Raw genomic sequence first — 25,485 nt, 5'->3', positions numbered from 1 at the left:
GCTACGGTGACGTAGATCCGTTCGCGGATGGGAGGTGCCGGCGGCCCCATCTCGAACGCCGCCGGCGCGATTCGCCGGCTGTTGCCGGCCTCGTGGTCGTTGGCGGACGGCAGGAACTCCCGCTTCAGGGCCATGGTGGCGCGGAAGCTCGTGCGTGCGTGTGGCCGGAGTGGAGAGTGTGGAGTCCACATTTAATAGGACTGGGGCACCGACAGCTGGGCCAGCCACGCGGACCAGGCGGACACGCGAGAACGCCGCGTGCCATCCGCGGCCACGCAAACCTGGCCTAGATTTGGGCCACGTTTGCGTCGTTCCGGACGCCGCGGCCATCCGCATTTGCGGTGCGTCGCCGCGTTGGGCCGCGTATTTGTCCGGCTGGACCCATCCGGACGCGCGGGCGTGGGATGGGTCACCGCGGTGGAGATGCCCTAAGAGATGCCACCGCCTTACGGTTAGTAGGGGAACCAAGGATATTTTTAGCCACCATTTATTGTAAGATACAATGAACTATTGTTCGGTAGGAAAGATTCTATAGGCCAACCTGATCCCTCACAAGCCTACATAGCCGGATGGTGAAGCAGCATCTGGAGAAAAGGGGAGATGTGTGTTGCAAAGCAGGCACAATCCACAATTGGGACAACTTCTCTTTGCCAAGGGATCGGCCATCCAAAGCCCGTTTTGTAGAGCAAGGCCAGCAAAAAACATGATCTTAGGAGGTGCCCAAACCTCCTAAACCGTGGTGTTTATTGATGATATCGTAGCCTCTAAGGATTATGCCGTGTATGTCGGAACATCGCCCATTCGTTGATAGCTTCCAAAGGAAGTCATCATCTATGCCTTCACTGAGGTGTACCTCTCTTAGTTTTGTCCAAATGTCTACAATCTGGTTAGCATGTCTGCACGTGCCATGGAAAAAAAATTCGTCATGTGTTTTTCTTATCCAAGCGTCATCATGCATGCCACTTTTGACATTTTATTTCTTTCTCTTAGATGCGTACCTCATATCTTCCCCAACAAGCAAGCACCACCATTGGCAATATTGGAAAAGCTAAAGAAGGAGGCCGAACTTTGAGTTGCCACGGGTGCAAATCTCTTGCGTGAATAATACCGAGAGAGTAGACCATTTTATTTTTCCTTTTCCTAAATTTCTTTTTAATTAATAGACTGATCTATTAATAATCCACAGATTTATTAATAATTTTATGAGATAGTTTTATGGGTGTGGGGAATTTATAAGAACTACCTTCTTAGTTCTCACATGACATCACCATCGTCGCAAGACAGTCCGGTGCGTGTACCACAGGACAGTCCAACCACCGAGAGACAGTTCATAGCGGTACCGCAAGACAATCCAGTGTAGGCATCACAAGACAGTCCGGCCGCCGCAACACAGTCCATCGCGGGCATCACAAGACAATCCGGCACGAGCACCGCGATACACTCCCAAGGCATCGGACTATCCGGTCAAATTTCCGCCGGACTGTCCAGCCTCTCGTTGCACCGTCGTCCGGCCTCCATGTCGGTGCCAACCGTGTCGGCACGCACATGCGAGGCATTGCTGATGGTCGTGTTGGCCAGTGTCGTCTCGCTGTGCCTCGTAGCTGTCCAGCACCGCATTGCCGTCCTTCCCGCCCGCTGGCCACGATCGTCACTGCTCGGAACAGTCGCCGTCGATGAGCCGTCGTACGTGCATACCCGTATCTATATGTATGCTATATGTCCGTACAATTTAGTTGGGTCATACGGATTTTGTACAGAGCTACGTATATCCGTTTAATATTAACGACTAAGGGAATATCGAGCGATCTCAGTCGTTTTTGTGTTAGAATCTTCCACCACACTGTGTCTGATGTGATGGTGGAGTGACGAACCCTCCAAAATTTCTTCGATGAGAAACAAAATCGTCCATAGAAGATCGACGGCTGCTAACAAAATTAGAGGCTGCTGATGCAACGAGGCAATGAGCATGCCACACCACGCGGTGTGTTAGCTGCCTTTTCTACCCTACTCCCCCAACCTCCAAAAGTGAAAAGGCTGAAGCTGTTGTCAGTGCTGATGCAGCGGTGAGAGATGGAGCGGATCACGGTGATGCGTAGACGCCACCGGCAGCGACAGCGCGTCCATGGTACGGTGGGTTGGACCGCGTCCACCCAGGATTTGGCGAGACTTCCGCTGGTCATCATCCATCCCACCAACTCCCCACCCGTCACCTCCTCCTCCCACGAAGCAATCGAGCTACTCGAACCAGAAAAAGAAAAAGATTTTTGAACGACAAAAAAGGCAAGCGAGGGCAAGTCCCCGCCTCCCTCCCATGGCGGGGCGGCTATAAAAGCCGCGGCACCCCCCGCTCGCTCACCAGCTCTCCACCAAGAGCTACCAAACATCCCCTTTAATCCCTACCACGCGTGTTCCACGTAGCTAGACACCGATCGACCTTCCTCCGCTTCCCTTTCCGCTTTAGTTGTTCTTGTTGTTGCTAGTTTCCCTCCACCGATCGAGCCCCAGATCTGCAAGTGCAAAGACGAGATGAAGATCACGGTGCGCGGGTCGGCGACGGTGGTGCCGGCGGAGGAGACGCCGCGGCTGCGCCTCTGGAACTCCAACCCGGACCTGGTCGTGCCGCGCTTCCACACGCCCAGCGTCTACTTCTTCCGCCGCGGCGACGCCGACGCGGATGTCGCCTGCTACTTCGACGGGGACCGGATGCGGCGCGCGCTGGCGGAGGCGCTGGTGCCCTTCTACCCGATGGCGGGGCGGCTGGCGCGCGACGAGGACGGCCGCGTCGAGATCGACTGCAACGCCGAGGGCGTGCTCTTCGTCGAGGCCGACGCGCCCGACGGCGCCGTCGACGACTTCGGGGACTTCGCGCCCACCATGGACCTCAAGCGCCTCATCCCCGCCGTCGACTTCACCGGCGGAATATCGTCGTACCCGCTGCTCGTCGCACAGGTAACCAAAATCCACGCGCGCGCTTGATTGACCGCTCTCGCCTCTCGGGAACCTGTCTCTCGGCCGTCGGCGCCGCACGTACGCGTGTCCGTCGCGCGCGTACGTGGAATATGTCTGTCACTCACGTTTAGGCAGCCGATCGGTGCGAACGCGTCCAGACAAGCAGCTCTGCTGGACCAAACTAGGCTACGACCTGTGTATGACGTGTGGGGCCATGACACCCTCGCTTCGTCGATGGTTGACTGCACCTTCCAAATATCCAGCTGGCCTGCTTGTCGGCTCTGCCACTACCGCTAGGTCAGCAAACGCAGAGCTGTCCTTACATGAAACCCAAGCTTCTACTATCAACTTTAATAAATCTCCTTCACACATAACATCCTGGGTTTGTACACCAAAAATATACTCCACCGTTCCACATTAGTTGTCGAAAATTAGGTGCATTTTGTATATGTTTAGATACATCTAAATCATCGATAACTAGTATGTGACGGAGGGAGTACTAGATTGTGGTACTCCCTCCGGTTCATATTAATTGACTCTAATATGGATGTATCTAGACAGATTTTAGTTCTAGATACATCCATATTGAAGTCAATTAATATGAATCGGAGGGAGTACTGAAATCCTGCAATTGTGCAAACTATTTTGTTATCCTCATCTTATGAAAAATGTTGCTAATCCAAAAATAGCAATTCGGCGACGTTAATAGTTAGTTAATCCCTCCGTCTTAAAAAAGGAAGCCACGGATACATCCGATTTCTGATAGCTCTGTGATATGCTTTTCGGAACGGAGGGTGTACTACTTTGTATAATGGAACAAATGAAGTATGATCAATCATGTTAGTGTCGGCGTCGGTTGCCACGTGTTAAGGTTGAAAATTACGCATTTGGAACTTTGTTGCAATTGGCATGGGTCATAGTGGCGTGGTATTATTTAGTTACTCCCTCTCCCTCTGTCCTGAAAAAGATGTGGCAGGATACATCTAAATTTAGATAAATGTGTGCTATCCTTTTCGGGGTGGATAGGGTACTGCTTTGTTGACATGAGTAGATGGCATTGTTTCCGTTTCGTAGGTCTCTCTGTAGCTAGGACTCATGTAAACAAAATGTAATTCCACAAAAAAAGAACTAGCCCATGTCATGTCTACCGCCAATGCGTGACTTAAGCTTTCACATGGTGCAATCACGGTGTTGGTGCAGTGATTGGCGGCACGAACTAATTCAGGTAGCGGAACCCACAGCTATGAACTCGCCCCCATGTGGGAAGTGCGAATCTCAATGTGAGAATGTATTGGATGGCCCATGTTGTCGACTTGGTCATAATAAAATATCAGGCGTTGGATTTAGCAATCATGAACAACCCCACTTGTAAGAGCAAACAATTCCAGCCCGAAGTCCCCAATCAAGAAATTCCGAAGAACTATTTAAAACTGTTTGAAAGCGTCGTGTTACCAGCTTAATAAGTCCGACCACACTTTTCAAACACGAAAGCGAACAACTGTGCTGGTATGTTCGACAGATCATGATCATGTGCAACCTCGCAACAACACCATTTGGTTGCTTGCTCCATGGTCTTTGCTTCGGGCGCACATTACATGTCGGTCGGTTGCAAGAAAGTGATTGATCAACTGGCGGCTACTGACTTTTCTTGAGCTGGGAAGCAACCTGTAGCTATCGTTTTTCGGTCGACCCTTACCTGTCGACTGTAGTTAATTGATTGTAGGAGTACATCATTTGGTTAGTTCAGCTACTGTAATCGCAAAGTAAGATGATGTGGGGCATACAGAGCTTGCCGTGAGTCGTTAGATTGGAGATGCAACTATCCAAGATGCCGAATAATTGTTCTTAAACAGTATTGTTAGTGAGGTCGCTGGCAGGTACTATGATGCAAGATCATTAGTCGATGCAGCCTGATCCAGTTGTGCTTAGCAGGATTAGCTGTCGACCAAACCCGCTCGTTTTGTTTTTTCATCGCGTCAAAGTCGTACCTAGTACTGCTCCTCTGCGCTGCATTCCGTTTTATTCCATCGAGTCTTGTTCTTCGTGCTAATGAGATGCGATCTCTGTCCGTATGACCGTACAGTAGGTACAATAGTAACTTGGAAATCCTTGATCAAACAGTAATAAAATGATAAAAAAGTGAATTCCGAGCAATTTAACATTTTCGATCCTAACTCGCGCGCTATTCTGCTGCAGGTGACCCACTTCAAGTGCGGAGGCGTGGCCCTCGGCATAGGCATGCAGCACCACGTCGCCGACGGCTTCTCCGGCCTGCACTTCATGAACTCATGGGCCGACCTCTGCCGCGGCGTCCCGATCGCGGTCATGCCGTTCATCGACCGCACCCTCCTCCGTGCCCGCGACCCGCCGGCCCCGACCCACCCGCACATCGAGTACCAGCCCGCGCCCGCCATGCTGGGCTCCGATGAGCCGCAGGCCCTGGCCGCCGGCAAGCCGGAGGCGCCGCCCACGGCCGTGGACATCTTCAAGCTGTCCCGCTCCGACCTCGGCCGCCTCCGCGCGCAGCTCCCCACGGGCGAGGGCGCGCCGCGGTTCAGCACGTACGCGGTGCTCGCGGCGCACGTGTGGCGATGCGCGTCCCTGGCGCGCGGCCTGGCCCCGGAGCAGCCCACCAAGCTGTACTGCGCCACGGACGGCCGGCAGCGGCTGACGCCGACGCTCCCGGAGGGGTACTTCGGCAACGTCATCTTCACCGCCACGCCGCTCGCCGAGGCTGGCAAGGTGACCGGCTCGCTGGCGAACGGCGCGGCCACGATCCAGGCGGCGCTGGAGAAGATGGACGACGAGTACTGCCACTCGGCGCTGGACTACCTCGAGCTGCAGCCGGATCTGTCGGCGCTGGTCCGCGGCGCGCACACGTTCCGGTGCCCCAACCTCGGGCTCACCAGCTGGGTGCGCCTCCCGATCCACGACGCCGACTTCGGCTGGGGACGGCCCGTGTTCATGGGACCCGGCGGCATCGCCTACGAGGGGCTCGCCTTCGTGCTCCCCAGCGCCAACCGCGACGGCAGCCTGTCGGTGGCCATCTCGCTGCAGGCCGAGCACATGGAGAAGTTCCGGAAGATGATCTTCGACTTCTGAAACCAACATGCAGCACCTGCGCAACCGCAGCCGCAACGGGATGCAGCGCAGAAAGAGAGACGAAGGACCTGAGCAAAGTGCAGAAGGCGATATTGGTTACAGCTTACTAGGATGCAGCAAATGATTCTTTGATTTCCAGACGTAGTTCCTGCATGTATCCCCTTCTTCCTTGCCCTTGTTGGGCAGGACATATTTTGTGCATCTTATCAAATTTCCAAAAATCTATTTGCACAACGGACAGTAAATAGATGCAAAATATGAACAATATAAATGCCAATAAGGTTATTCTTATTTATTTGGCTCCCTATTTATTTGGTTATCATGGATAAGATAGACAGACCTGTTTCAGATTGGCCTTTTCGAAGAGGAAAACTTAGTGTAGCCCGAGCTACACATCTCTCGTTTTTTTTTCACAAAATTCTAATTCAACATTTAAAGTTTCAAAAAAATCTGGAAAAAAAATCTGAATGTAGCCAATGATGTACTCCACCGCTGTGCAAATTTTTAGGATGAAATACGTTATATTAGAGGCTACACAAAAATGACAAATTCTGATAAATGTTAGAGGTTTCAAAATCTGTATTGTTCACATTTTCAGATCCATGGATTTTTGAATTTTGCACAGCCCAAACTACTGAGTCTTTCATATTGTTTTGTTTCACAGTCGTAGAGTACATCATTGTCTATCTATAGAAATTTGGTTCCTAATTATTTGAAACTATAAAACGCTATTTTTGAATTTCTGAAAAAAAGGGCTACATGTAGCTCGAGCTACAAAATGTCACACTCTATTCAAAGACCTTTTTTTCTAACATAGAAGGGTCCAAGCACGACTGACTCGGTATTAAGCCCTCCTTTGATTCATATGATTTGTTTAGAAATTATTTAGGATTTAGATCCTATAAAAAATATTCTGCACAAGTTATTTGATTCACATATCCTGTAGAAAAAAATTAGGCCATACCTCATGGAGAATATTTTTTTTCTACAATCAAACATACTTCATTTTCTCATATTTTCTCATATGATTCAATTAGATCTGACCTCTCAATCCTATGATTTTTCTATTTCAATATTTTTTCTATCCTATGAATTAAAGGAGCCGTAATATGAAAGTAGTACACGTTGGATATTACATCAGGACCCAAAACATGTACAAAAATATGAACATGTCCTTGACCATTTGCAAGGAGGACCTCGAACACATATTGCAAAACGCGATCAGGTCCTTTGAAATGCTCAGAAACCACCTCACCGTTGCAATGGACAAAGCCACTTGGGGCAACGAGGCTGCCATGGCATGCGACCTTCGCTTTTGAGCAAGGTGCCTCCAAAACGGCAGTATGCTAGGAGGTTGAAGACGGTGGCCGGTCCAAACTGTTGCCACACACGGCCGCCCTTCGGCCAGAACCGTTAACGGAGTGGCATCGACCGCCCTTCCATCGCCGCGGAGAAAATCTCCCAACGAGCAGCATCGCTCTACATCCAAGTCCGATGAGGATGAGCTTAATGTGGACCGCTCTTCGGCCAGCAGATTTCTAGCCTTCTTGGAGAATGCCAGTCACCAACCGGTGATATTCACAGCCCGGCTCATAGGGGCGGACGATGATAGAAAAATCATTTTGAACTTTGAAGTGAACTGTAGGCATTCGTTCTACGAAAAGGTAAAATCATTTCTCTCCGACAAGTGATAACTAGCGAGAAGTGCAAAACAGTGCTACTACCAAATGCAGACTTCATTTTCGCCAGAAACAGACAGATAATCGTTAATCTGGAAGCGCAAACGTGGGCGGCTACATATCGTTGCGTGGCATGGACTACATGATGACGACGGACGTTGGCTTGGTTGAATTCTGGGTACTGCTGGCCGAACATGCAAGTAGGTATGAATTGTTTGTGGGAGCTCGCTGACTCCTAGAGACTTGAGATTTAATTCAGGTTAATTTGTCGCCATTGCACACTGACCAACCCAAGACCTGAGATTTAATTCAGGTTGCGAAGATGTGAAAGAACTCTATCTCGTTTTAGCTGCTGATCATTGGGCCCTGTTGAGACCCACATGTGAAGCGCCCACAAGGTCCAGATGGGGTTAGGCAAGAGGGCACTAACTGAATAGTTTCGGAATTTGACAGATATATGTTCAAATTGCTATGAATTCTGACAAAAGCGAGGTTGTGGGCACCTATGGGGTTTATTGGGACCAAACCCTGGTTGGAACATAGTACTAGATAAGACATTTTTTGTGTTCAATGTAATTCAGATGATAAAAGATTTTATATTGACTCTTTTCTATTTCAAACGAGCAGCCATTATAAGTGGCACAACTGAGGAAACTAACATTTAAGTTTTCTTTCAATATTATCGTTTATCCCTCCATTCTAAAATAAGGCATGAGTCAAGGCTTACTAAGTACGAACAAATACATAGAAGATGATATGAACATCTACCACACTAAATAAGTATACAACAAAAATATATTTTATGGTGAATCTTTTGACATTGATTTTGTATCATGGATGTTCAGATTTTTCTCTACGAACTTGGTAAAACTGTAAAACTTTTGACTTTTCTTTAGATTTATACGCCTTGTATGTTTGAACGGAGGAATAGTGGTCCATGCATGAGAGTGTTGTTTTGGCACATGGGAGCATATGCTCCCTCTATTTTAAAATGCATGTTACACATATTTTGAAATTTTAAAAAATTGAAACGGAAATTTACACATACATCTTCACGTGATATGCACTCACAAAGTCGTTCCATGAAAAATCGACTTGTGTTGTGGCGTGTGTAAAAAAAAGACAAAATCAATGCTAAAAATAAGGTTTTTCTGAAGATAAATTTTCTAGTTTTACATAGACCACACAAAATATTGGTTCCTCGCGAAACTTAACAAACACACATATATTTTGGAGATGTACATGTATAATTTTTTTTAAAAAAAATCATCATTTCAAAATCTAATTTTTTGGTAGAGAGAGCATATAAACCCGTGAGCCAAATTGAATTTTCGTGCATACAATTATATTTTGTATGCATACATATTTTGTTTAAAATAAGTGACCGTTCTTTCTTATCCAACAAGCTTTCAACGTCTATTTCAGTTATGTACTCTACATTTTAATGAAAGACTTTGTGTGTTGGTGATAAGACCTCAACGGAGGATTAGGCTTTACGCATAATAATAGTCCAAAACTTTCTTTTTCTTTCATGGTATAACCGTGGTGACACCGCTACAAGAAATGTGTTGATTGATGATCCTTTATTTTTTTCACTAAATAGTCAAAATGTTCAATTATGACAATTTTGTGTTGAAAAATGGATTGTCAAAAGCTAGTCATCACTAATGAAAGATAGCAATTTTTTTATCAACATAACCTTTGTGATGATAAATTATCGTCGATAGTGGTCTGGCCTGACCACGTTAGATCTTACGTGGTTAGTCCTGCGTGGAATATTTGTAACAAAATTAAATCATCGTGATTGAAAATCAGCCTAATCCACTTCGATCATTTATATAAGCCGAGCCTAAAATTTGGCATGTTTATGTTTTTTCTCTATCAACTCTAATCGGCTAAACGGGCTAAGCCCAACATTTTAGCCTTTTTTCTTTGTTAGGCCTTGGTTTTTTTTACAAGTCATTCGGTTGTGGGCCTTCTTTAATCTTTGTCGTGGTATTGATGAGACAGATGGTACCGGGGTACCTTCGGAGAGGTGGTTGACGATGATGGCATTGGGGCACCTAGACGAGCTTGGTACACGACGTGATGTACCTAGGCCCGGCCTATCTCGGTGCAGGTAAAGGTCACCCCTGTTTGATTATGTTGATGTGTATATGTTTACACTGTTGTCGGTGGCGTAGATGATGGATATGGAAGTGGAGGCTACAAGGACGAATGGATCTCTCCTATGCTATCTTGGTCAAGCTTTATAAGGCAACTTGACCTAGGGTTTTACATCCTAGGTGGGGTTCCATGTGGAAAACTCCTGCACAACGAACATGTCCTCACCTCGTTGAAGCGGTCGGGGCGGCGCACGTCGCGAAGAGGCAAGGCGCCACGACGGCGAGGCACGCACGATGAGATGGGTGATAGCGTGCAAGACACACGTCCGTTGGGAACCCCAAGAGGAAGGTGTGATGCGTACAGCAGCAAGTTTTCCCTCAGTAAGAAACCAAGGTTATCGAACCAGTAGGAGTCAAAGATCACGTGAAGGTCGTTGGTGACGGAGTGTAGTGCGGCGCAACACCAGGGATTCCGGCGCCAACGTGGAACCTGCACAACACAATCAAAGTACTTTGCCCCAACGTAACAGTGAGGTTGTCAATCTCACCGGCTTGCTATAAACAAAGGATTAATTGTATAGTGTGGATGATGATGTTTGTTTGCGAAGAATAGTAAAGAACAAGTATTGCAGTAGATTGTATTTCAGATGTAAAGAATGGACCGGGGTCCACAGTTCACTAGTGGTGTCTCTCCCTTAAGATAAATGCATGTTGGGTGAACAAATTACAGTTGGGCAATTGACAAATAAAGAAGGCATAACAATGCACATACATATATCATGATGAGTACTATGAGATTTAATCGGGGCATTACGACAAAGTACATAGACCGCTATCCAAGCATGCATCTATGCCTAAAAACTCCACCTTCAGAGTTATCATCCGAACCCCTTCCAGTATTAAGTTGCAAACAACGAGACAATTGCATTAAGTATGGTGCGTAATGTAATCAACACAAATATCCTTAGACAAAGCATTGATGTTTTATCCCTAGTGGCAACAAGCACATCCACAACCTTAGAACTTTCTGTCACTGTCCCAGATTCAATGGAGGCATGAACCCACTATCGAGCATAAATACTCCCTCTTGGAGTCACAAGTATCAACTTGGCCGGAGCCTCTACTAGCAACGGAGAGCATGCAAGAACATAAACAACATATATGATAGATTGATAATCAACTTGACATAGTATTCAATATTCATCGGATCCCAACAAACACAACATGTAGCATTACAAATAGATGATCTTGATCATGATAGGCAACTCACAAGATCTAACATGATAGCACAATGAGGAGAAGACAACCATCTAGCAACTGCTATGGACCCATAGTCCGAGGGTGAACTACTCACACATCGATCCGGAGGCGATCATGGCGATGAAGAGACCTCCGGGAGATGATTCCCCTCTCCGGCAGGGTGCTGGAGGCGATCTCCTGAATCCCCCGAGATGGGATTGGCGGCGGCGGCGTCTCAGTAAGGTTTTCCGTATCGTGGCTCTCGGTATAGAGGGTTTCGCGACGAAGGCTTTAAGTAGGCGGAAGGGTAGGTTTAGGGGCAGCACGAGGGGGCCACACGCTAGGGCAGCGCGGGCCCAGCCTTGGCCGCGCGGCCCTAGTGTGGCGGCGCCTCGTCGCCCCACTTCGTAATCCTTTCGGTCTTCTGGAAGCTTCATGGAAAAATAAGACCCTGGGCATTGATTTCGTCCAATTCCGAGAATATTTCCTTTGTAGGATTTCTGAAACCAAAAACAGCAGAAAACAGCAACTGGCTCTTCGGCATCTCGTCAATAGGTTAGTGCCGGAAAATGCATAATAATGACATATAATGTGTATAAAACATGTGAGTATCATCATAAAAGTAGCATGGAACATAAGAAATTATAGATACGTTTGAGACGTATCAAGCATCCCCAAGCTTAGTTCCTACTCGCCCTCGAGTAGGTAAACGATAACAAAGATAATTTCTGAAGTGACATGCTATCATAATCTTGATCAATACTATTGTAAAGCATATGAGATGAATGCAGCGATTCGAAGCAATGATGAAGACAATGAGTAAACAAATGAATCATATAGCAAAGACTTTTCATGAATAATACTTTCAAGACAAGCATCAATAAGACTTGCATAAGAGTTACTCATAAAGAAATAAATTCTTAGTAGAAAGCTTTGAAACAACACAAAGGAAGATATAAGTTTCAGCGGTTGCTTTCAACTTCAACATATATATCTCATGGATAATTGTCAACACAAAGTAATATAACAAGTGCAATAGGTAAACATGTAAGAATCAATGCACACAGTTTATACAAGTGTTTGCTTCTGAGATAGAAAGAATAGGTAAACTGACTCAACAATAAAGTATAAGATAGGTGACAAGGGATTAACTTGTCAATGCCTACAAGTTGTAGACTAGGGTTTCGTTGGATGTAGAGGGCAAGTAGATCTCGAAGGTTTCAGCCGAAAAGTACTCGACGATGTAAAAACTAGGGTTTGTGAGACAATGATTTGATACTTTCTTTGTCCCTCGACTCCCCCTTATATAGGAGGTGGAGCCGAGGGATTCGTGATACACAAGTTTACAGAGTCCGGGAGGGTTTCTAACCCATCCCGCAAGATTACAAACAATGACTCCTATTACAACTCTAGCTTTCCTTAATAGTATCTTGGGCTTCCGAATCTTCTTATCCTTCGGGTTGTGGGCCTTCCGTAAACCCCGGGTACCATCTTCGGCAGGCCCATTGGGGATGCCTATGTCAGTAGCCCCCGAGATTTTGCATGAATCGCGAGTCGGGGAAAATCTCCACCTTTATATTTATTCGATAACTCTGAACTTTACCACATATCTTTGCATACGAATTTCTGTATTGTACAGGGATAATGGTAGTTGGGGCTAGTTCATCTGACGGACCAGGTACTAGTTAACTGCTCTAGTGGCAATCCGCAAAAACCTACTTCAAGATCACGTCCCTGGACATGATCTCGGGATACTCGGTGTAAACTTCGACAGGTGCCGCTTAAGGTCTTACCATTCCGTCGAGTCCCGAGTCATATTTATCGGGTACCTAACGCGTCCGTTAGGATTTTTCTTCGCATCCGTTGATACGGAAAAAAGTAGCAAACCGACGTCGGAGACGGCGCCACGCCACACGAACGGATCCGGGGTCTTACCTTCGCAAAGTTTTGCGGCATTCAGAAAATTGTTCGTAACTTTGGCGTTCTGAGAATATATTGTCGAGTGCTTATTCGGCTGTTGGAATAGCACATTTTACCGAGTCAATGTATGACTTATATTGCCTTCCCGATGGGAGTATATGTAGAGTTATTTGTATAACTCGAAATATACTCACTTCTTTTTTTATTTCTCTTATCTTTTTTTTTATAATTTCATCGGGCACGCGAACAGCTTTCCCGATGGGAGTAGCCCCCGAGGCTACAGCCAAGGACTTGTGCTTGGTTGTACGCTCAACATTCTAATGCCTCATGTCACTATATTGTCATTCTTTCTCGAGGTTTTATATCTATCGGGTGCGCGAACAGCGCTCCCGATGGGAGTATCCCCCGAGGCTATGAACAAATGCTTGCGTTTGGTCATAGGCTCTCGCCATTTCTATTTTGCCATATTCGAATATTTCTTTTTTCCAAAGTAGCCCCCGAGCATTTGAGCAAAAACTTGTATTTGATCAAAGGCTCTCGAAACAATAATCTTCTGCTGTCGCCATTCTTGTGAAGCTTTATATCCGAGATTTTCTTTTACCAAAGTGACATCACTGTTGATGACAGCCACGACCAATTTATCGGGAAAACGCGAGAACCGCTATCTCTCTGCCTTGTGGGCCCAGAAATCCTGTTAATTTGACACGTCGCGCAAGTGGGGGACACACGTCCTCCGCTTTTCCTGGCGCACGTCATCGTAGCTGCTGTGCTTTCTCGTCTATATGAAATTACTTTTTACCCCTTGTCCACGTGTACAGCATCTGTCCCGCAATTTCTCAATCCAACGGCGCGTCCGTTCAGCGCACCTCTATATAAAGGCATCGTCTTCCTCCTCTAGTCCGTTCGCTCGCGCCGCACCTCTGCTTCTCCCCTGCAAGATCCTCCATTGCTCTCGTTGCTTCAAGCGCTCAGCCATACTCACACCCTTCGCCACCAAGCTCATTGATGCCGCCTCGCATCCGATTGACTAGGCATAGCACTCCAGAGTCTAAGATGGCCGTCGAAGATCTGGAGTGGGAGAGATCCAAGATCTCCAATCAAGATATGAACCTGCTAAAGAAGCTGGGGTTCACCAAGAAGGAGAACATGCTGTGCTTCCCCAAGGAGGAAAGCTACCCATCACCTCCAATGGAGTATCGGGTCAGTTTTGTCGACCATCTCATCCGTGGTCTTTCTCCCCCCATCCACGAGTTTCTCCGTGGTCTTCTTTTTGTTTATGGGCTTCAGCTACATCAGCTGACGCCCAATTCCATCTCCACGTGTCGATTTTTATCACACTGTGTGAGTGCTTCCTCGGAGTCCATCCGAATTGGGCTCTGTGGAAGCGCATTTTCTGCATCCGCCGTAATGGCGCCCACGGGGTCGCCTATAACATCGGCGGCGTCGTTATCTGTGTGCGTCCCGACATCGAATACTTCGACGTCAAATTCCCTGATTCTGTCCAAGGGTGGCGCAAGAGATGGCTCTATATACATGAGGAGGGCTCTGATTCAGTGGAGTACAACATTGCTCCCTTTGACGGAAAAACCAAGATTCTTCGCCGCCGATCCTGGGATGCTGAAGCTACCGAAGAAGAGAAAACAGCGACAGAGGCGCTGATGACTCGCATCCGTGAGCTCCAGAACACCCGCGGCAAGGAATTGTCGGGTATCCAGATCATAGCATATTTCCTTAGGATTAGAATGCAGCCTCTGCAAGCTCGCAAAAATCCCCTTTGGATGTATGCTGGTGATGAAGATGTCGAGAGAATTTCCAAGGACCTTCCTGTGAAGGACTTGGAAAAATTGATCCGAAGGATGTCGAAGCTTAGCAAGAAGGACAGCATTCCTACTTCTTGCCGCATTGCGCCATATAGTGGCGCCAATCCCCTTCCCGAGGTAATTGTCCTTTTGGTTGCTATATTGTCTCCTCGAGTTTTATTATATGTCGACTACTATCTTGCTTGCTTTTTTGCATGACTTCCTTTTTCTTATCGACACTCTTTTTATTTTTTATCGACATTCTTTCTTTTTCTCAGAACCATCCCTCTCTCACTTCTCTTCCTCCCCTTCCTGAGGGTGGAGAAGTTGAAGACCGTACCGTTGTCGATGATGACAACCAAGGCACCTCGCGCCCTGACAGTGAAGTCGCGGGATCTCACAGATCCGCGCCTTCTTCTGAAAAAGATGCTGATTCTGAAGCCACTGCTTCGACACACTCCATTCCTCCTGCTTCTCCAAAGAACAAGAGGAAAAGGAATGAAGTCAAAGATTCCGGCACCTCCAAAGCCGAAGAAGCTAATCCTTCAGATGGGAAGGCAGCTTTCAATCCATACAACGATGCCCTCGTCAGCTCGTAAGTTACTCCTTACTCTTTACTTTTTTGTTCTTTGATGTTTTTTTTATCTTTTTTGCTTCTTATACTGTCGCCATTTTTGTTGTAGTGGTGACGAGGAGGAAGAACAACCTATTGACGCGGCTGCTCGAATGAGTACGTCGCGTACTTTAGTTGTGTCCGAAGCTCATCATGATGGGGATGAAACTTTGTCTCCTCAGCAAAACATTGAGCATTCGACTCCACCTGCAAGCCCCCGTGCTCCTTCGCCAAAGAGGTCAAGGGTCGAACCATCCAAGGAACCTATCCTATTCCCTGGTAGCTCTTCGACGCCTTCATTAGATGATGTAAGTGTTTCAATCTTCTCTTTTTTGTTCTTTTTCCGAGCCTTTCAGTACTTCCATCTCTCCTTTGTTTCTTGCGATATGTTATCGAACTTAGACTGGCTGTGTTGACTTCTCTTTGTTTTGGTCCTCTCCCCAGCCTTTAATGAAGGAATTTATCTGTCTTGGTACCCAATTCATTGGGTATCGTGATCATACCAAGAAGCTGGAAGGTACTTTTGTTATCCTCTTCCTTTGTTGCGTGTACTCCACTATTTTTGTCATAACATTTGATTGTCACTTTTTTTTACCAGGAGATCTTGCGGAAGCCAATAAGCGTGCTGACGCTCTTGCTACCAAGCTAGAGCAGAGCGAAAAGGCTCGTAAGAAAGATGAAGCCGATGCTGCCGCTGTCGAAGATCTTCGAAAAAGACTTCATGCCGCGGAAAACTCTTTGAGCGAGAATATAGAACAGCAATCTGCTCGAGAAACAGAAATCCTCGCTCGCCTGGAGTCGCAAAGTCGACGTTTTGTGAGTAAGTGCTTTGACTCCTGCTGTTTTTTCTCGGGTTACTGCATTTTTCCCGAGCATGCTATTTACGAGCTACCCCTTTTTTTGTCTTCAGGGAGAACTCATCAAGACTATGAAGTGGACGATCCTGAAGGCGACGAACTTCTCGACGCGCTGACTCTTTTTAAAATTCATGGGGATGAAGCACGCGAAGGTCTTGCTGACGCCGAGGCAGGTCTCTCGAAGCTTTTCCCCTACTTCTTCCCGAAAAAAGAGGAGCCCCACACTTTCGTTGCTCTTGCCAAAGCCTTCAACGTGTCGGAAGATCTTGGGCTCAAACTTCGCCAAGAGGGCCTGAAGATTGGTGTTGAGGGCACCATCGCGCTGATTGCTAATAGCCAGCAAGACGTCGACTGGACCAAGGTTGGCGACATAGGGGAGATGGAGACGAAGAAATAGCAATCTTTAATTAGAGCTGCCAAACCTCCCTCAAAGCCAATCCTTTCCTTCCTTGGTGTCAAACCAACTCGTTCTCCAAGCGCATCCAAGCCGGAGGTCAAGTAGACCACCCTGTCTTCTCTTTTAGTTTTTACTCTCTTTTGACGCTGTCGCTCTAGTAGTTTTGGCGACATCTACTTCAATAGTCCATTAGGGACCCTTCTTTTGTAATAGCAATGTATATACTTCGAAAATCAATGAGAATCTATCTTTGCTTGATGATTGATGTCGAGCCTTTTCTTTCAGTTGATTTTTGACAACTATTCTGCAACTCCTCGTCCTTCTGATGTGTTATCTACTCCGTCTCGCTCGAAGAAAGCGCTTGTTGATGCTGAACTTGATAGAGATTCTTCGAGTGAGAATTTACCACAAGACTTGGAAGAACTTCGTCATCAACTTCAGTATGCGAAGAAACAGATACTTGTGATGATGGAGCAATCTCGCAAAGCATCCGAAAAAGAGAAAGTTGCACTTCAACAAGCTCAAGAAGCCATAGCTGCCAAGGAAGCCGCCGTTTCTGAAGCTGAAAAGGCAACCACTCGAGAGAATTTTATGCTCGAGTTGATGAATGAAGCTAGTGTGGATATGTCAGGTATGCTTTTCCAAATCAAAACTTCTGTCTTCCTGCTGTATTCTTTTTTTGAAATTCCTGTGCTGTCGCCAAATAGGTTCCTTTCTCGACGCTGCTGCTGAAGAAGAGAGGGTAAACGCAAGGACAAATCTTCTCGTTAACCTTTCTCTTGACCATGGTTCTCTGTTCTGGGCCACTCCAGAGCGAACCCGACAGATTGTTAGGTTTCAAGACCGCGCCTGTCAGGTTCGCGAGTTCCTTTATTTCTGCATCAGAACATTGACCCTGGTTTACAAGACGCTATTTCCTCGGAACAAGGCGCCCGACACTATTCTTGGTTTGTTGGAGAAGTTTCAAGATGCTCCTCGTATCCATAACTTTGTACGAGCTCAACTATCTGCCGGTGCCAGGTTTGCTATGATGATGATCAAAATCTGCTATCCCAAGTTTGACATGAGCCAAATTGTTACCAAGTGCTTAGCCAAGATGGCGAAAAGAAAAAGGGATGTTAGCAAGCTTGAGGATCATGTGACCCCTTTTGCCGAAGATATGATGGATGAACTTCTTCGGATGGATGCTGAGTTCTTCGTAAGGGGCAGCTATGCTGAACATAGTACTCGTGCTTCAAATACTGGACGGATGACCATAGATAATATACTGAGCCGCCATTGACATTTTTTCTTCTAGCTTGTCGAGTTTTCTCAGGAATTGCGTCCTGTATGTTGTAAACACATTCTTCATTGTAAAGTTAGTAAATATTTCTATTTTTCCTCATCAAGCCCCCGAGTGTTTCGGTGGTAAATCTCTTTATTGTGTATGCGAGGTTTTAAACCAAGGCACCCAAATTCTTATTGAATATACTATATTTGCGGGTACGAGCCCCCGAGTATTTTGTTCTTTTGCTAATTGCTATTTTGTACCTTCTTTTTATTTGGCGAGGTATTTGGTACCAAGGCGAAATATTTTTTTGCCGGTTAAATTCATCTATATTGTGTATATATTGTAACTTCGAGGCGTAAGCCCCCGAGCATGTCGAAGAAAAAGATATGTATCTCCACTATCTTTATTATATTGCAGCACCGCGAGTCCGCCTAATTAAAAACCTTTCCCGGCCCCACTCGGTGCCCCGAAAAAGGCAAAGAGTGCGTCTGAAAACTCGCGGGCTTTTCAGTACATTGTATTTTTACAAGGAGGACTATATTTCGACACTAAGCGTAAAAACACCTTAGCTGTGCCACGTTCCAGGGGTTTTTCTCGGGAACCCCTGTCTTCTTATCCTTGATCATGTACGCTCCTCCTTCGATGACTTCCGTGACGATGTAAGGGCCAAGCCATGGTGACTCGAGTTTTTCAGTACGATCTTGATTGAGTCGTAAGACTAAGTCTCCAACCTGAAAGGATCTTGGTCGCAGACATCGACTGTGATAGTTTTTCAGGTCTTGCTGATATTTAGTGATCCTTGACAATACTTCGTCTCTGGCTTCATCCAACGCGTCGACATCGTCTTCTAGTGCCTTTCTAGAAGCCTCCTCATCATATTCCGTGACTCTTGGAGAATCATGCTCTATTTCTATTGGTATTCTTGCCTCGGCTCCATGGACCGGAAAAAACGGAGTTTCTGTGTCACTTGTATTTGGTGTTGTTCGGATACTCCACGGCACACTTGGCGGCTCCTCCGGCCAAGTATGTCGAGCTTTTTCCAATGGCCCTAACAAACGCTTCTTGATACCATTGCGGATGATACCATTGGCTTTCTCGACTTGTCCATTGGTTTGAGGATGCGCAAGCGACGCGAAGTGCAATTTGATGCCTACTTACGCACGGTACGCCTTGAATTCCTTGGATGTGAAGTTACTGCCATTGTCCGTGATGATGCTGTGAGGTACGCCAAACCGAAAAACAATGCCCTTCACGAATTTTATTGCTGACGCTGCATCTGGTGAATTTATTGGCTTCGCTTCTATCCACTTGGTGAATTTGTCGATAGCGACGAGCATGTACTCGTATCCTCCTGGCGAAGCTTTATGTAACTTCCCCACCATATCGAGACCCCATTGAGCAAAGGGCCAAGATAAGGGTATTGGCATCAATTCTGCTGCCGGAGAGTGAGGCTTTGCGGCAAATATCTGGCACGCGTCACAAGTTCACACTATCTCCTTCGCGTCCTCAATTGCTGTCAACCCGGTAGAATCCAGCTCGAAAAACCTTGGGCTGCAATAGCTCGACTGCTCGCGTGGTGACCACATATTCCTTCGTGTACGTCCTTCAGGATTGTTCTTCCTTCTTCGGGTGTAACGCACCTTTGTAACACACCCGAGATACTTCTCTTGTACAACTCCCCTTTGACCACCGTGAACGCTTTGGATCATCTAATAACTCGCCTTGCCTCAACTGGATCGTCGGGTATTGTTTTCCTTAGAATGTATGATATATACGCCTGCTGATACGTCCCAAACGTATCTACTTTCCCGAACACTTTTGCTATTGTTTTGCCTCTAATTTGTGTATTTTGGATGCAACTAACACGGACTAACGCTGTTTTCGAGCGAAGCTGTTACAGTGTCTCGTTTTTGTGCAGAAATCCAACTTTCAGGAAAAACCTCGGGATTTTGACGAAAGGGCCTATTTTCCCGGAATGCGGCCGGAGCCGGAAAGGGCAATTCAAGTGGAGGCCCGAGGGCCCCACACCATAAGGCGGCGCGGCCTAGGGGGGGCCCGCGCGGCCCTATGGTGTGGCCCCCTCGGCCGGCCTCCGACGCCCTCCTTCGGACTACTTATTCGCCTCGACCTAAAAGCGCACGGGGAGAAGTCGAAGTCGCCAGAAACCCTCCAGAACGCCGCCACATCGCGAAACTCCGTCGCGGGAGCCGAGAAGTCTCCGTTCGGCACTCCGCCGGGACGGGGAATTGGAGGAGATCATCACCGCCATCACCGCCAACGCCTCTCCATCAACCAGCCATGTTTCCCCCATCCATGTGTGAGTAATTCCCCCGCTGTAGGCCGAAGGGGATGGTAGGGATTGGATGAGATTGGTCATGTAATAGCATAAGATTGTTAGGGCATAGTGCCTAGTGTCCGTAGATGGTACTTTTATGATATTGTTGCAACTTGTTATGCTTAATGCTTGTCACTAGGGCCCGAGTGCCATGATCTCAGATCTGAACATGTTATTGATTCATGAAGATATTCGTTGTTTATGATCTTACACCGCAAGTTGTATACACATGTCGCCGTCCGGAACCAATGGCCCCGAAGTGACGAAATCGGGACAACCGGAGGGAATGGTAGCGATGTGAGGATCACATGTGTTCACGGAGTGTTAATGCTTTACTCCGGTACTCTATTAAAAGGAGTACCTTAATATCCGATAGTTTCCCTTGAGGCCCGGCTGCCACCGTGCTGGTAGGACAAAAGATGTTGTGCAAGTTTCTCATTGCGAGCACGCACGACTATAATTGGAACACATGCCTATTGATTGATTAGTACTTGGACACCGTTTTATTATTATCTGCAAATGCCACTGCTATGATTGTTACATGAGTTTCTCTCATCCATGCAACGCCCGTCATCCGTCCCCGTGCCTACGGTATTTTAATCCTGCTTGTTTACTAAAATCACTACTGCTTGTCTTTGTTACTCTGCTTCTTTGTTATTTCACTACGCCATCTTGCTATAAAGCTGTTACTACTTGATAAACTCTTGCGAGCAAGTCTGTTTCCAGGTGCAACTGAATTGACAACTCCGATGTTAAGGCTTTCAAGTATTCTTTGTCTCCGCTTGTGTCGAATCAATAAATTGGGTTTTACTTCCCTCGAAGACTGTTGCGATCCCCTATACTTGTGGGTCATCAAGACTATTTTCTGGCGCCGTTGCCGGGGAGCATAGCTTTATTTGGAAGTTCACTTGGATTGATATTGTTCGCTGCAAATTCTCCATCATGGGTAAACCTCGCGATACTAAGGTCGCCATATTACCATCCACTACAAGAAAAGGTACAACTGTGAGTACCTCTGCTGCTCTTGATTCACCATCTGTGATTGATAAACTTGTTTCACCGCCACATGCTTCAAATGGCTGGTACTTCTGCTGAATCTGAAAACTCTCATAATACTGATAATATTTCTGCTGTGCTTGATGATAGTGGTTCATTGGGAACTTTTCTAGATGCTAAAATTGCTAGGTCTAGACAAATTGAAAATGCTGAAACTCCTGATGCTACTACACCTATTAATTCACCTGAACTTGAATACTCTAGTGATGATCTTGATGAAGATTATGTGGAACTTGATGATGATTTTATTGAAAAATGCAATGCCACTACTGATGCAAGAAAAATTAAAAAGTTGCTTGCAGAACATCCTGTTAGATATAAACTGTCTCCTGATCCTAAATTTGCCACATCTCCTATAAACATTAAGGATAAAGATTATGATTTTTCTCTTGATCTATCTCATATAGCTATTGTTGAGAAAACACCCTTTTGTGAGTGCTGAAAAAGAAAGTCTTTGTTGAACACATGACTGAGTTATCTACTTTGAGTAGCTTTTCTTCTGATGATGTTAAGAAGCGTACTTACTTTGTTGCTAAAATCTTTCCGTTCTCATTAAAGGATGACGCTAAAACTTGGTATAATAGTTTGCCACCTAGTTCTATTAAAAGTCCAAAAGAATTGCTTGCTGTTTTCTTACGGAAATACTTTCCTGCTAGTGCTCAACATGCTTGCTTTGCGAGAGAGTTTATAATTTTGATCAAGGAGATGAAGAGAAATTGCCTGAGGCTTGGGCAAGATTTTGCTCTCTTATTAGAGCTCTGCCTGACCATGATTTAGAAAAGCATGATTTACTTGATATATTTTATAGTGGACTAACCATTGAGTCTAGGGCATACCTGGATAGTTGTGCTTGGTTGTGTTTTCGGGAAAAGAACTCCGGACGACGCTCGAAGAATTATTGGCTAAAATAGGCCGGAATTATGATGATTGGACTACGCCTGAACCAACTCCAACGCCAATAGTGAAGAAGAGGGGTTTAATTAAATTGAATGATGAAGATATGAGGGAAGCCAAGAAGTCTCTCAAGGAGAAAGGTATTAAATCTGAAGATGTGAAGAATTTACCTCCAATAGAAGATATATGTGAGATAATTCCCCCTTCATCCATGATTGAGGTAAATTCCCTTCAACGCTTTACTAGGGAAGATATTCCGTATTCAAAACCTCCTGCGCAATGCTTAGATGAGTTTGATAATTATATTGCTAAGCAAGAAAATTTTAATATGAGAGTAGAGAATCATCTAATGGAAAATTCTCAAGCTATTAGTGAATTGCATGATATTGTGGAGAGAACCTCCAATGATGTTAAGATGCTTGTTAAACATTTTCATATGGTTCAAACTCAAATTGATCAACTCACTAAAGTGCAAAATGACTTGCTAGGAAATAATTCTAAAGAAAAACATGCTTATGAAGTAACAACTAGAGGTGGTGTCTCTACCCAGGATCCTCTATATCTTGAAGGGCATCCCAAAAGAATTGAACAAGATTCTCAACGCATTGAACCTAGAGCTCCATCTAAGAAAAAGAAGAAGAAACATAAAAATGTTGTAGAATCCTCCGAACCTGCTAATGATCCTAATAGTATTTCTATTTCGATGCTGAAACCGAAAGTGGTAATGAACATGAGAAAGATAATGATAAGAATGATACTCCGATAAAGAAGAGGTTGAAAAAGAACCTGAAAAGCATGCTAAAAATAAAAAGTATACTAAAGAAGATTTTATTGCTGAGAAACATGGTAATGAAAGAGAACCTTGGGTGCAAAAGCAAATGCCTTTTCCTGCTAAGAAATTAAAATCAAAGGAATAAGAACACTATAATAAATTCTGTGATTGGATGAAACCTTTATTCTTGCAAATCCCTTTGACTGATGCTATTAAATTGCCTCCTTATTCAAAGTATATGAAAGATATTGTTACTAACAAAAGGAAAATCCCCAGTGAGGAGATTTCCACTATGCTTGCTAATTACTCTTTCAATGGCAAAGTTCCAAAGAAGTTGGGCGACCCAGGTATACCTACTATTCCTTGTTCTATTAAGAATAATTATGTTAAAATTGCTCTATGTGACTTGGGAGCCGGTGTTAGTGTTATGCCTTTTTCTCTTTATAAGAGACTTTACTTAGATAAGTTGATACCTACTGATATATCTTTGCAAATGGCTGATAAATCTACTGCTATTCCTGTTGGTATATGTGAGGATGTTCCTGTTCAAGTTACTAATAACTGCTTGATATTAACTGATTTTGTTGTGTTGGAAATGCCCGAAGATGATAATATGTCTATTATTCTTGGGAGACCTTTTCTTAACACCGCAGAGGCTGTTATTGATTGCAATAAAGGAAAGGTTACTTTCAATGTTGATGATAAGGAACACACCGTCTATTTCCCCAAGAGGATTGAAAAAGCGTGCGGAGTTAATACTATTTCTCATGTGAGAACTATCAAAGTGGGAACTATCGATTGTCCTATATATGAGCCTAAAGAAGAATATCAAACTCTTGTGATTGGATCCATATCAATACAATTCAAGGTAACATGATTGATTTGAGGTTTATTTCTTCATATGCTATGTAAAATCTATTTGGTGGCAAGACTTGATCAACCTTGTTAACAAATACCTTTTATATGCATAGAGGAGGTAAACAACATCTCTTTCTTCCTCCACTTGCTTTAGTTGCTGTAGCATTTTTAATTTGCAAAGTTTCTTAGTTGATTAGAGTTTTCAAAAAAAAATTCCTGGCCAGTAATAATGAACTTAATATCCAGAAATGTGCATTTTTCAAAGTTTTCAAAAATTCGCGAAAGTTACACCGTTGGTCCTATTTTTCGACGAGGCACCTGGGAGCACTAGAGGATGACCTGTGGGGCACCACAGGGTGCCACACCACAGGCCGGCGCGGTCAGCAAGGGGGGCGCGCCACCCTGTGGTGTGGGCCCCTCCTTGCCCCACTTCTTCATCTCTTTCTCCCAAGCATCTTCTCTCTCCCGAAAAAACTCGAACCAACTTTCTCTCACTCGCGTTTTTGCTCAAGAGCTCGGGATTTTTCGATCTCTTTGCTCAGCCCAGATTTCTGTCTGAAATTTGGCACATTTGCTCTCCGGTATGTGACTCCTTCGATTATCCAAGTAGAATTTTGTTTGGTGAAGTATATCTTGAATATTTTGCTGTTGTAGGTAACATGTTTAGTGAGCTTGCATGCTTGTTCTAAGTGGTAGAAACTAGTTTTGATGCATGATTAGTACTCTAGCAAGTTCCTATGGTAGTTTCCCTCAATTATATGTCACCAAATCAAGTTTTATATTGTTTGTTGAAAAATTTCAGAAAATGGAAGGAGGCATGCACCAACTTAACCAACAAGAATTAGAAGTCCAACAGGTCATGAGAGTTCACCGGGAAGAAGGAGTATACCCCGCTTATTATCCGTGTGTGGATTTCATGAGAGGTGCAGGGATCTTGCAGGACGTTCAAAGTTTAATCTCTCGTGCAGGATTGGATGATTTTGTTGATGGGGAACCATGCCAATATGTGAAACTGACTATGTCAGTAGTGCAGGATTTTAAATTCAATTGGTCACGATCTAACCCCATGGTTCAGTATAAAATTTATAATAAAACTGTCAACTTGCCATTCAGTGATTTTTGTGCAGCAATCGAGTGCCGCAATGGGGATCATGCGAGAAGATAAAGGGATCGCCGCAAGAGTTCTTGGACCTCTTCAAGATGATTTGTCATGGAAGAAGTTTCTCGGAGGATGATGGTAAAATCAGTAGTATTCATTTCCCAGCTATTCGTTACTTCGCTTATTTCATTACCAAGTGCGTTCTAGCGAGAAAGAATGGAGGTAAATTAACTATCCCTGATCTAGCCTTTCTAGCTGCTGCATTACAAGGTAATAGGACTTATAACTTGGGAGCTTTGATAGCCAACAGACTTTCTACTAACCGTGAGAGGGGAGGAATTTGTGGAGGTCTCATCGCCTCTCGTTTATTAGCCATGCATAATGTAGGACCTCACCGTCTTGATGTTCAGCTCCCCTTAGAGAAACTTGACATAGCTTCCATGATTAAACATGAATTTCTTTCTGATTCGTCTAATTTAGGAAACCTGTCTTACAGAATAACATTTTACAAGAAATCTTGGACAAGGACTAAGAAAGTTGA

At 45.3% G+C, this 25,485-nt stretch overlaps 1 protein-coding gene across 1 annotated transcript; it reads left to right on the top strand.

Moving 5' to 3' along the window:
* Positions 1 to 2,264: 2,264 nt before the first annotated feature.
* Positions 2,265 to 6,346, top strand: LOC124681178 (hydroxycinnamoyltransferase 2-like). Its single transcript, XM_047216122.1, has 2 exons — positions 2,265 to 2,949; positions 5,146 to 6,346. Exons 1-2 carry the CDS (start codon positions 2,527 to 2,529, stop codon positions 6,049 to 6,051), a joined length of 1,329 nt encoding a protein of 442 aa, XP_047072078.1. The 5' UTR covers positions 2,265 to 2,526; the 3' UTR covers positions 6,052 to 6,346.
* Positions 6,347 to 25,485: the final 19,139 nt, after the last annotated feature.

The sequence above is a fragment of the Lolium rigidum genome, unplaced genomic scaffold (genome assembly GCF_022539505.1).
Source record: "Lolium rigidum isolate FL_2022 unplaced genomic scaffold, APGP_CSIRO_Lrig_0.1 contig_34836_1, whole genome shotgun sequence".
Classification (NCBI taxonomy): Eukaryota; Viridiplantae; Streptophyta; class Magnoliopsida; order Poales; family Poaceae; genus Lolium; species Lolium rigidum.
This window is presented reverse-complemented; position numbering and strand designations above follow the sequence as displayed.

What these genes read in the sequence shown, in the direction of transcription:
- LOC124681178 (XM_047216122.1), top strand. Translation starts at nt 2,527, where the DNA reads ATGAAGATCACGGTGCGCGGGTCGGCGACGGTGGTGCCGGCGGAGGAG. An exon ending in ACCCGCTGCTCGTCGCACAG is followed by an intron (nt 2,950 to 5,145) that starts GTAACCAAAATC and finishes ATTCTGCTGCAG; the next exon opens with GTGACCCACTTCAAGTGCGG.